At 35.9% G+C, this 13,846-nt stretch overlaps 1 protein-coding gene across 1 annotated transcript; it reads right to left on the bottom strand.

Annotated features, from left to right (window-relative positions):
• Window positions 1–11,240: 11,240 nt before the first annotated feature.
• Window positions 11,241–12,909, bottom strand: LOC121793813. The gene is made up of 3 exons (XM_042191850.1): window positions 12,871–12,909; window positions 11,707–12,788; window positions 11,241–11,597 (listed from the first exon to the last, which is right to left on the bottom strand). Exons 2-3 carry the CDS (start codon window positions 12,548–12,550, stop codon window positions 11,251–11,253), a joined length of 1,191 nt encoding a protein of 396 aa, XP_042047784.1. The 5' UTR covers window positions 12,551–12,788; window positions 12,871–12,909; the 3' UTR covers window positions 11,241–11,250.
• Window positions 12,910–13,846: the final 937 nt, after the last annotated feature.

The following is a 13,846-nucleotide window of genomic DNA, read 5'->3' as shown; positions in this document are numbered from 1 at the left end:
GTTTTGGAATTTTTTAGGTTTTATTTTTGTTTTTGTCTTTTTCTTTTTATATTTATGTTATGTTGATATTTTCGAATTAGGATATTAGGTGGAATATATTCAAATAATTAATATATAATGTGTTATTTTATAACGAAAAAGTTAACGGTTCCGTTAAATAAGGATTGAAATATATTGAATATAAAAGTACAATGACTTATTAAAACGGAAAAATTGTATAAGGATCTATTAAAATTAGGGATGTCAATCTGGCCAGCCCGTCGGGTTTCGGGCCAACCCTACTCGGGTGCGGGCTAATCGGGTTGTGATTTCTTTTGGGTTATAACCCAAAACCCGATTGACATCCTTAATTAAAATTATTTATTGGATTGATAAAATGTTAATATATTCCACCTAATATCCTAATTCCAAAACCCGATTGACATCCTTAATTAAAATAAACAATCAAAGTACAAGGATTTAAGGATGTGTTTTGCCAAAAATGAATTATAGGTTTGAATCGAACACATTGCAATAGTAGATACTATTTGTTATGTTAATCGAATCACTTAAATAAGATTGCAATGATAAATTCACAATTTAAGAACCATAATTCAGATTTTAATTATTGTGTTTTTAATCAAACTTGATTAGTAATATTAGGAGAGAGATAAAATAGCAAAAGCCGGTGGATAATTAAATGTCAAAATGTCAAAAAAAAAAACCCCTGGGTTTCCCCTTTAAAATGTCATCTTTGCTAAAAAATAATGATCGTGTTGCCTCTTTTTTTCAAATCGTGGAATACAGAGGTATGGAAATATATGTGAATCACATTAATTGTATAATTGTGTTTAATTAAATTGATGGTAAATAATGCATTTAAAGCTTGTAGATGCTACTAAACACAGTTTGTTTTGGTTTGATGAATGGCTTTGAGAATGTGGGTAGTTGTAAAGGTGGGATTTGTTCAATAGCTTTTGGCATTCATATCCAATTTTCCAACTGAAATGGTATAATATACGGAGTAGTATTTACGTGCTTTTACAAAAAATATACTGTATTTTGATTAATTTATTATTTTGTACGAAAGGAACCATAAATATTTTTAGTCTAATAGGGCAGTTTGTGATGTGTATGGAAAACACAACAAACTAAACACAGATTTTGATTAATTATTTGAGGGATGTATTACGAAAGATTTTTAAAAGTAATTATCCAATCAAATGAAACAAATCAAGATGATTGATTCTGCCTTTCTGCCTTTCGTTGAACGGGTCAGATTTTACAGTAGAAAACAAACATAATTATTTACTTATATAAAATATTGAATTTAATAATCAAGAATTAACCAGGCTCCCAAAATTGTAACACAAACACTTGTCTAATATGCCATCGAGATTCTTTATTGGAATCTTGTAGAAAAATATTGGACTCTTGAATCGAAAAGGATCAACGATGGGAGAGGAAATACTCCTTTTAAATTTAAAATTTTGGAAAGTTAGATGTGAAAAAGGGATTAAATCAAGTAGTATTCCATAACTAAAAAGGTTGGAAGAAGACTTGAAATCAAATCTACATTCATCTTAATTAAAGTGATCTTCATCCCTTTTCCAAATAAAGAGACGGTTTGATTATAAAAATTGCACATAAAATTGTCGTATCCAAATAAACATGTATGCTGTTAATTGAAACTAAGTATAAAGTTCCTTGCACATAAAATTGTCGTATCCAAATAAACATGTATGCTGTTAATTTAAACTAAGTATAAAGTTCCTAGAATAGAAACAGTATACCTTAATATCAATGGCGAATCTAGGATTTTGCCGATGGGGCCCCAAGTCAGTGTTAACAATTGTGGACTATTTAGCGGCGTCAATGTTGCTGAAAACAGTTACGACATTGATGATAGAAAATACACGAGAGATGAATAATAATTTATAAAATTTTACAATATTCTTTAAATACTTTTTCTAAAAATCTTTATTTATATAAGTGATAAATATATAAATCAAATATATATTTATTTATATTTTTAATATTATTAATAAGGACTTGTATTTGAAAGAAATTAAATGAAAAGAACGTAAAACAACATAAAACAAATAAAAGGTAAAAATATCGAAACTTTACCCTCAGGATCAAAAGACCAACCATTGTGCCATCTGCACTAGAACCATATTAAATTTAAGGAATACATATACTTATATATAGTAAATGTTTAAAATGCCCCTTTTGGGCCACGTGTAGCTTCGCCCCTGCATAATATATAAAAAAGTATTGAAATTTTCACTCTTCCAATTATAATAGCCAACAATATTTCCTAATTTACAATAATAATTTTGGTGCTTATTTTTTTTGGCCACGCGTACTTATAAGTCTCACAACAATAATTTAACATAAAGTATTGAAAGATGGTATATTGGAGGTTAACACGTATACCCACGCGGGTATCGGGTATGCCCGCTAGGCCGCTATTCGCAAAACTCTAAAACACACTGCCTGATCCCACCCCGTTTCTTGTTGTAGTCGGGTAGCGGGATCGGGGCGAATTACCGGTTACCCGCTATCCATTTAGCCACATGTAATTCAAATTACAAAATTTATCATGTCAATTTAAAAATTTAGAAACTAAAACATCCACTTAAATTTTTAATCCAAGGTATTGAGCTTAAATGGTTCATAAAATTTTAATTCTGGCCTAGAAAAGTTAACAAAGGATTATGGGGTCAAAATGAGAATACTGCACAATATACGTACAGATAATATATAAAATGGGCGAAGCAATTTTGAGAAGTTGATTTCTTCGAAATTGAAAATCATCTGACCCTTTTCGATTTAACTTTAACCATTTTGTTACCAAAAACGTTTCATCTTTATTTATTTTTATTTTAAGGTTGAAAGCCCAGTTCTTCATTTTGATGTTGAGTTATTTTGTGGAGGCCCTAAATAAGGCCCACATTCTGAGGCCTTGACAATATTTACATTATGAAACTACAATCTTTTGAAAATTTGTACATGAAGATTTGATACTATATTCATCGACTGTAATCTATGAAATAGTATAATAATATGGAAAGAAGAGATATATATGAAATTGAATAACAACCAAATAGAATGTTATACATATCCCTTTAGAATGCGTGTTAATATTTAGGAATTTTGTTGAAAAACATTGGAATATAGGATCAAGGATGGGAGAGAAAATATTTAAATTTATTTTGGAAAGTTAGGATGTGAAAAAGGGATCAAATCGGAAAAGAAAGGGATTGATTTACATAACTAAAAAGGTTAGAAGAAGAAGATATGCATGATATGATGCGTGCGAATAGAGTCGTTACAAAAACACCGAAACAACAGTCCAAGCCTTGCCTGCCAAGCTTACGCCCCCAACGATTGAGATCCAAACCTATTAGGTTTTGAGATTATGTTTTAAGATAAGAATGGATTCTATCTATTTTGATTTTTTTTTATGTTTATACTTTTCTTTATCGATTCTTTCCCGTTAGCATCATTAGTAAGTTACCGACACCGTTGTCTTTACCATCCAAGTATAGTATTTCAACATTGAGATTATTCATGCATTTTATTTTGATTTTGTGATATTGCCCTTTTCAAACTATTACTCCATGTAGTAGTACAATATTCTAAGATTGAGAATTTGTGTTATAACGTATCTTTACTTTAGAAAACTGCAGTATATTATTTTTCACAATTTAATCAAGAAAAATCTCCATCCCCATATCCACGACTCCACTCATAAGAAATAACTCGGCCAATTTTGATTCAAACTAAGAGCTAATTCTAAGAAATGTGAGGAAATCTTAGTTTTATCTATATAATAATAATAATAATAATAATATAGTAAAAGAAAATGAATTAGTAGTGTATTAAATATACTTATAAAACATTTTAAAAATAAAATAAGATATTTAACGATGGACATTCTTTGGGATAGAATAATTTAGCAAAAAAAGAGATAGGATTGGGCTGTAATAAATTCAACAGCCCATAGTATAAAACGGGCCTCAGTGGAGAGGGATCTTAATGGGCCAGCCCTCTTAAATAATACTAGTACTAATATAATCTTTTGATTTGTCGAAAAATACATTTGTGTTTTATTATACTAAAAAGATACGTGGCATCATAATTTTACACATGGATAAAATTGCACACGTTCTCATCATAAATAGAATAAATCATTTTTGCAAATATCTATAGAATATACAACTTGTGGATGAATTATCCATAAATGGTTTTTTTTTGTTCTTCTAGTCTTGTGTAATTCTTATTATAAATTCATAAAGCCGACTAATTAATTAACAATATCTTTTTTGAAGGGTATAGTTAATTTATTCTTACTGTAAGAGATACTTTTATATACTCAAACTTGAGGAAACTAAATCAAATCTATTGACATATATTTTGTGTGTAGCAAAGTGAATGAGTCAATTTTATCTTTTACAGTTCCTAATTTTTCCTGTTATATGTTTATATATAAATATAAATATTTTGTGAAACCATATATAAATTACATTTACAATCATTCAATCTGAATTCTCCACCAATAGGAATATTCTTCTTGGACTTTTAGGCATGATGATGACATGGCACTTCCCCAAACACACTTTTTCAATTTTGTCCCAACGCCTAGTACGATCGTTGCATGGGCGAAAAAATTTACATCTATACTAATTTTTCTTCAAATTTGAATTGCTTCTTAAATGCCCCTTTTCAAGTCTTCAAATTATTTGCTTATGTATATTTTTGCCCCTCCTGATTTTAATTCCTGGCTCCGCCCCTGGATCGTTGGCCCAGATTTAAACATACAAAATGAATCAATCCAACGGCCCCTGAACCTTCATCTTGTGATATCCTTAGACCAACTACATACTGAGTACTTGTGATATCCAACTATTTACAACCTCAAACAACAAATAGTTTGTATTGATTTGAGTACGAAAAAAGTTATACTACTAGTATATTGATAATTGCAATACTTTAACACAATACTTTAAATTTATATCCGGTGTTATTGTTGTACAAGTAAGAATTGACATTAAGCAATATATGTATACATATATACTGACGAAAAATAACATAAAATAATTTTCACCTCTAACTTTTATTACAAATTAAAGCGTTTGCAATTTGAATCTCACTTCCGTATATGCCCATAATAATATTAATAATTAATCCTTGACCATTTTAGATAATACCATGTGACAACCTTTGATTGGGTAACGGGTGGTGTGCCTTAACACGATGCAACGTGCGACCCTGGCGTGCTCAACGGGCCACAACATCGGTACATACTCAAGAACTAAATTTACGCACGTGGTTGGCCAAGATTCTCCCCGCAAACTGCAAATGATTCAAGCTCCAACTACAAAGAATACACGTTTAGAGGAGAATGCAAGTGGGACTCCTAGCGTCGAGCCCGATCCAATACTTAATCTAGCTAGTGCAAGTGCAGAGGAAGGGCTAGCTGTTCAAATTGCGTTAGCGATGGCAAGATTAGATGCTAGGGAATCAGCTGCGAGGAAGCAAACGTGCCTGCTCGTAGTAAGCTATGTGTGTTGCTTCAAATTCGAGATTCAGAATATGGAGTTATAAAATTGATGTTCTGCTACATTTTTGTCATCTACGCCTTGAGGACAAGGAGGTTTTCTTGGGAGGAGGAGTTGATTGGGGCTTGGCCCTCCCAATGCTCTTCAACCGATCAAGCCCACATCAAACCCATGGAATCCAAGCTAATTAGATATCAAGATTATGTCTCCAAATAAATATTATTTTAGATGGAAACATATCTTTGATTAGTTAGTCATATATTTTAATATCTATTCTTTGATTTATTAGCTATTTTCATCTCGGTAGAATTCTTATATAAAGAGAACTATGTTTAGTCTTTTGGACATTGAGAAATAAAGTTAATTACTTGTTCTCATTCTCGGTTCTGGCGGAAATCGCCCCTAGCACTTCAACTAGGGTTTATCTTGTTCTTCGTTTCGCTACAAATCGTTGGTGCTCTAGTCCGATAGATCAAGGGTCTATCACCTGCACAAACTTATTTGTTGATGATTTGAATCCTATTTATGTGCTGTTGCATCTAGGCTTTGATGGTTGAATAATGTGAATCTTGCTCAAAACCACAACATCTTTTGTGATTTGAGGGCTCCCTGAATTTGGTAATATGATCCAATTAAGGATCAATGGTTGTACTTAGCTTGTTGTTTATTTATGAAGTTAAAGATCCGATAATTTGGTACCGTCCAGCAAGAGGCTTGTTTGGTTAGGAAACTGAATTCATAGTTTTCTTTTATGGGTGATACTGAATAGACACCACTTCTCAAGTCAAGACATTGATCGACTACACATGTAATTCGTTTTGACATAAAAAATAAGTAATTTTTTTCTTTATGACAGTTTTCTACGAGGAAATCTTCATGTAAAAACCATAGTGAATTAAATTGACAATAAAAATAGTTTTTATCTGTTAGATTATTATATGAAGGATTATTCAAATATTTACTTCCAAAGAAAAGAAAATAAAGGCCAAAAACAGAAAACAAAGGATCTTCAAACTTGAAACAAGATTGAATTGAAACCGATTGAATTTAGTTTGTACCAATATTCTTCATCATTTATAAGAAAAGACAACAACTCTTCATGGCTTTGATGGTGGGGAAGAAGCAGGAGGATCAGATGAAGAAGCTTCATTCACATTACCACTGTTGGAATAAAATAATTAAACTTGATTTTGTAGTAGAACTATCTAGATATGATAAATATCTAGATATTATCAAGAAATCTCTAGAATAGATATTATGTAGAATTCTCTAGAATTAGTAGGCATTAAAATAATCTAGATATTTTAGGAGAAAATTCTAGATATTTAGAATATAAAAAGAATTAAGTAGAGAATTCTAGAATGAGTTGGGATGCCTATAAATAGGGGTGAGTTGTAACATTTTGGCTATGACGTTATTGGGAGCCCATGACGTTTGGGAGATCGTGGAGAGTGGCTATGAGGAGCCACAAGATGAGACCTCTCTATCCCAACAACAAAGGGATAGATTGCGAGATGCGAGAAAGAGAGACAAGAAGGCTCTCTATCTCATCTACCAAGCTCTAGGGGACGACGATTTCGAGAAGATCTCGAGTGCAAGCACCGCCAAAGAAGCGTGGAAGAAGCTCCAAATCTCGTGTATTGGAGCGGATCGAGTAAAGAAGGCTCCAAACTTTAAGAGGAAAATTTGAATCTTTGCATATGAAAGAGTCCGAATCAATTTCGGATTACTTTTCAAGAGTCTTGGCGGTGTCAAATCAAATGAAAAGAAATGGTGAAAAATTGGAGGATGTTAGAATTATGGAAAAAATATTGCGTTCTCTAACTCCTAATTTTGAGCATATAGTAGTTACAATTGAAGAAACAAAAGATTTAGAGGAAATGAGTATCGATCACTTATTGGGATCGCTACAAGCATATGAGGAGAAACAAAAGAAGAAACAGGAAATTGTGGAGCAACTTTTAAAGTTGCAAGTGAGCCCAAAGGAGAAAGAAGAAAGTTCGGGCAGTGGTGGTGGTCGACAAGGAAGAGGTCGCGGACAAAGACAAGAGCGCGGTCGTGGCCGAGGATATGCTCGTGGACGTGGACGAGGATATTTTTCGAACAATGAAGAAAGAAAGGAGTTCCCAAATAAGGGACGAGGAAGGAGTTCCCCACAGTCAAGGTACGATAAATCTTCAATAAAGTGTTACAATTGTCATAGATATGGACACTATGCTTCCGAGTGCAGAGATGCAAAATCAAAAGTTGAAGAGAAGGCTAATTACGTGGAGAATACGAATGAAGAAAATGGTTGTGTCCTTCTAGCTTATAAAGGAGAAGCTGGGAGAAAAGATGATACGTGGTACCTCGACACAGGAGCGATCAATCATATGTGCGGGAACAGAAGCATGTTCGTGGAGCTTGATGAATCAGTAAGTGGTAACGTCTCATTTGGTGATGAATCTAAAATTCCAGTTAAAGGGAAAGGCAAGATACTAATTCGTTTGAAGAATGGAGCTCATGATTTTATTTCTAACGTATATTACGTGCCCAATATGAAAAATAATATTTTGAGTCTTGGACAACTCTTAGAGAAAGGTTATAATATTCATATGGAGGATTATAGCCTTTCAATAAGAGATGACAAAAATAATTTGATCGCCCAAGTACCAATGTCCAAGAATAGAATGTTTTTATTAAATGTGCAAAATGATGTGGTGAAGTGTCTTCAAGCATGCTACAAAGATAAGTCTTGGTTGTGGCATCTTCGATTTGGGCACCTGAATTTTGGTAGCTTAAAATTGCTATCAAATAAAGAAATGGTACGAGGATTACCGCCCATCAAGCACCCCGATCAACTATGTGAAGGATGCTTAGTTGGGAAGCACTTCAGAAAGCCATTCCCAAAGGAGTCAAGTTCGAGAGCTCAGAAACCATTGGAGTTAATCCATGCAGACATGTGTGGACCAATCAAGCCAAGTTCCCTCGGTAAAAATAATTATTTCCTCCTATTTATTGATGATTTTTCAAGAAAGACGTGGGTATATTTCTTGAAGCAGAAATCAGAAGCATTTGATGCTTTCAAGAGGTTCAAGGCTGCCGTAGAAAAGGAAAGCGGTCTAGAGATCAAAGCATTGAGGACCGATCGAGGTGGAGAATTCACATCCGGGGAGTTTCAAGAATTTTGTAAAGAAAGAGGAATTCGGCGGCAATTAACGGTTCCAAGATCCCCCCAGCAGAATGGAGTGGCCGAACGAAAGAACATGACTATCGTTGAGATGACTCGGAGTATGCTAAAGACGAAGAATTTGCCCAAGGAGCTATGGGCAGAAGCAGTGGCGTGCGCTGTATACCTGTCTAATCGGTCTCCAACTAGAAGTGTGTGGGGAATGACTCCTCAAGAAGCTTGGAACGGAAGAAAACCAGGGATCGCACACTTAAGAGTGTTCGGGAGCAAAGCCTATGCACACATACCGGATCAAACGAGGAGTAAACTCGATGACAAAAGCAAGCCATTCATCTTCATCGGGTACGACTCTAACACTAAAGGCTATAAGCTATATGATCCAACTTCACAGAAAACAATGATTAGCCGAGACGTGGAGTTCGATGAAGAAGGAGTATGGGATTTCGGCTCGGACAATGACACCACTTCCATACCTCCATTTGGAGATCCAAGAATAGACGAGCAAATAAGAAAGGAGCAACAAGAACAAACAACTCCACCTGCATCTCCTGCTACATCTGTTGGAGGCTCGCCGCCATCTTTCTTGAACGAAAGAGCCACACAACGCGCATGAAATTTGGCTGAAGTGTATGACGACACTGAAAGGTTAGAAGATCTTACCTTATTCTGCTTATTTGCTAATTGTGAACCAGTCAACTATAAAGAAGCTGCAGAAAGTAAAAATTGGCGAGTCGCAATGGATGAAGAGATTAAGGCTATAGAGAAGAATGATACGTGGGAGTTAGTGACACTACCAAAGGGACACAAGGCCATTGGAGTTAAGTGGGTATATAAAATTAAGAAGAATTCCAATGGTGAAGTTGAAAGATATAAAGCAAGACTCGTCGCAAAAGGATATAGCCAAAGAGCCGGAATCGACTACGATGAGGTATTTGCTCCCGTTGCTCGCCTAGAAACTATTAGACTAATACTCTCTCTTGCAGCTCAAAATAGATGGAAGATCTATCAAATGGATGTAAAGTCGGCTTTCTTGAATGGATTCATTGATAAAGAAGTCTACATCAAGCAACCTGATGGCTACGTGGTGAATGGCCAAGAAGATAAAGTTCTAAAGTTGAAGAAAGCCTTGTACGGGCTAAAGCAAGCACCAAGGGCATGGAATAGCAGGATCGACAAGTATCTTGAAGATAACGGCTTCACCAAATGCCCACATGAACATGCACTCTATGTGAAAAGTAAAAGAAATGATGTCTTAATAGTGTGCTTGTATGTGGATGATCTCATTTTCACAGGAAACAATCCAAGCATGTTCGAGGAATTCAAGAAGGCCATGACTGACGAATTCGAGATGACGGACATTGGGCTGATGGCATACTACCTCGGTGTGGAAGTGAAGCAACTTGAAGATGGAGTATTCATCACACAAGAACACTATACAAAGGAGATTTTGAAGAAATTCAAAATGGAGGATTGCAAGCCAATCAACACGCCGGTGGAGTGCGGAGTCAAGCTATCTAAGAACGACAAAGGAGAAAAGGTGGATCCGACACTATACAAGAGCTTGGTTGGAAGCCTACGGTACTTAACTTGCACAAGGCCAGATATATTGTACGCTACTGGGCTCATAAGTCGCTACATGGAGAATCCAACCACTACCCACTTCAAGGCAGCGAAGAGAATACTCTGATATATCAAAGGTATGATCGACTATGGCCTATTATATTAAGCTACTAATGATTATAGACTTGTTGGCTACAGTGATAGTGATTGGGTAGGAGACACTGATGACCGAAAGAGTACAAGTGGATATGTGTTCTATATGGGAGACACTGCCTTCACTTGGATGTCTAAAAAGCAGCCCATTGTCACATTATCAACCTGCGAAGCCGAATATGTGGCTGCCACCTTCAGTGTCTGTCATGCAATTTGGCTCAGGAGTTTACTATCGAAGCTCGGGTGGCCACAAAAGGAGCCAACAACTATTTGTGTGGATAACAAGTCGGCCATTGCGCTCTCCAAGAATCCAGTATTCCACAACCGAAGCAAGCACATCGACACTCGCTACCACTACATCAGAGAATGCATTGCAAATCAAGAGATTCAAGTCGAGTATGTGAAATCGCAGGATCAAGTTGCCGATATTTTCACAAAGCCACTCAATCATGAAGACTTTATCAAGATCAGGACATTGCTCGGAATGACAAATCAAGTTTAAGGGGGGGGGTGTTGGAATAAAATAATTAAACTTGATTTTGTAGTAGAACTATCTAGATATGATAAATATCTAGATATTATCAAGAATTCTCTAGAATAGATATTATGTAGAATTCTCTAGAATTAGTAGGCATTAAAATAATCTAGATATTTTAGGAGAAAATTCTAGATATTTAGAATATAAAAAGAATTAAGTAGAGAATTCTAGAATGAGTTGGGATGCCTATAAATAGGGGTGAGTTGTAACATTTTGTATAAGTTGAAAAAGTTGAGAGGTTGAGAGAATTTGAGAAATAAAGAGTGTTCCCTTGTTTTCCCACATCACCAATTTCTCCTAAAACATTTCCCACATATTCCATCCATTGTCTCCTCAAATATTTCCTCCAAACTAAAATACTCCTCCAATATATTTCCTATATTCCAACAACCACCTCCAACTAGCTCATTGCCATGATCTTCCTGATCAGTTTGCGACATATATTCGTCGATCATCGACCACAAGTCTTCATCACACGCTGCGTCCGCCTCCCTTGCTAGTGCCTCGGCCAAGGTCTCCTCATCAACAGTTTCATAATCTTGCTCCAAATGTTGTGCTTCACTTTCTGATCCGCCGACAAATGCTGGCTCGTTGTCGATTTGATTCCCCACGACAACAGCATTCCTTGATGCTACAAGAGAATAATATAGTTGGGATTAGTATATATATATAAAGATATAGTTACTATACCTGATTCAAGGGATATTCTAGAGGATAAAGCAAAGGTTACATGTCTATACCTGGTGCGTTTTGTACAGCGTTTTTATGGTCAGTAGTGTCCTCATGATGGGCCAGGGATTGGTGTATAAAACTAGCGCCGCCTTGATCAGCAAAGCTGCTTTTTGCACTCACTGCAAACGAGACGCTATACTTGCATATAACATGCTCTTCGTCCGCACTATTCTTTCGGAAGAAGGCCCATGGAAAGTCGTTTGACAACGAGTCATACAATGTAGAAACTTTGCGTTTTCTACTGGCCGTAGGAATGTTCGAGGCCGGACCCTCGAATGGAACAACGCTCGTGGGAAGGCTAGCCAAGACGTCTGGAAAGAGTTCCACCGATTCTTTGTGCAGTTTGCTAGCTCCGTGTGCCAACAAAGACTTATGATTCACCGTTTTAGCTCCGTCATTCGCAAATGGGCTCAAGCCCCGCTTTTCGTTCAAGCAACACACGTGACATTTTACGAGTAGCACTCCATTGGGAAAAATAGGTTTAGCCCACTTGAATTGATCTGACCAGCCCGGGTTCCACTTGGCTCGGTATCTGGCAGACATGAGTGAATCAGCAAGGGGAGGGGGTGGCGACAAATGTTGTACTTCGCTTGATGATCCGTCGACAAATGTTGGCTCGGGAAAAACAGAATCATGGGTCGGAAAGGGCATGCCACTGAGCTCAGCCAAATGCTCATCGTTTATGAGGAGCTCCTTGAAATGCTTATCCAGTGCTCCAGGAGGGAATATAGCTTCATGGACCCTCGAAATAAGGGCTTGACCATCAGCAAATTCATATGTCTGCCTGTTGGGATGATGCCTTGGTGGAGATGGGATTTCTTGGAAGAAGAGAGGAGGTTTAGCCAACTGCATAGTAATTACTTCAATTCAATTCCATCACAAAGCTCATAAAAATGAAATATGTGGGAAATGGGACCTGAATTCGAAGAATTCCGGGTTGATCAGGGTTCATAACAGCCTCAATGGCAGTGATATCAGACCAAGCAACTTCCATCTTGCAATTCCATGGCACCTCTTTAAATTCCCACAACACCTTCTTCGAGGTATAGAAGAATATGGCATTCAAGTTTCCTTCATGAGTAGACTCCCTCTTCCAACAACAGATCATTTTCTATATTATTCCATAATCATAGTTTGAAACTTGAAAGAAATGGATTGTGTATAAATAATACCTTCCAGTTTCCAACCGTAAAGGTTGTGATTGGTAAAATGGAAATCTCCTTCCTTTCCTTATCAATGTGAGATCCCAAATTGGAAGCCTATCATAATTTGATTTCGACTGTTAGGTTCAAAAAGGGTGTGAAATCATAGGCAATAAAACACTAAATTAACTTAACTACGTAAAATCTTCATTTCTCTTTAAATTCAAGAATCAAGATTAAACCCTGCTCCAAATTTAGATAGAAACTACAGCATCCACAGCATGTTCAGAAATCAAATGATAAAAACCCTAAAAATCATGATTCATTCACCTGAACTCACACACACACACACACACATACACACTCGTATATATACATATATAGAGGGAGGGAGACAGAGAGAGAGAAACCTCACGATCTTGTGGTGTAAAGGGAGGGCTGCCTTGATTGTTCTCGTCCATGCTTGAACCGGCAATTGTATGCCTGAATTGGAGATCGATCAGCTCCTGAAGAGAAGAAAGGCGAAGGAGAGCTTTGGGTTACTTGATTCTTGACAGAGAGTGAAAAGCGCAGGAGAGAGAGGATGATAAGTAGTTCAACTTGTATATCCACTTATCGGACTTTTTAATGACGGCGGGAAATATTTAAGTGGGGAGTAGGAGCCATTAAATAGGCTTTCTTTTAATAAATGCTTAATTAATGTAAGTAAGCATAAGCTTACTTAAGTTTGAGAGTGAGCCTAACCACAATTAAAGTTACTCGTAGTTAGAAATGTGTGTTTGAAAAAAGATATCACATTTTCGGATATGATAGTTCATTAATTAAAAGATACTCTTTCCGTCTGTCAGTACATGTGTCATCTTTTTTTACTTTTCATTATTTTTTATAAATAGACCTTATATTCAACTATTTCATTTTAATAAAAGTAAGATTTGTATTCCATTAATTGTTATTTTTCACTCCTTTGTATTCATATTTTTCACAAAATGTATGCTGAGAAAAGTGA

Source organism: Salvia splendens, chromosome 3, assembly GCF_004379255.2.
Source record: "Salvia splendens isolate huo1 chromosome 3, SspV2, whole genome shotgun sequence".
NCBI lineage: Eukaryota > Viridiplantae > Streptophyta > Magnoliopsida > Lamiales > Lamiaceae > Salvia > Salvia splendens.
The sequence above is the reverse complement of the archived record's forward strand: the minus strand, read 5'-3'. Positions and strand labels throughout refer to the sequence as shown.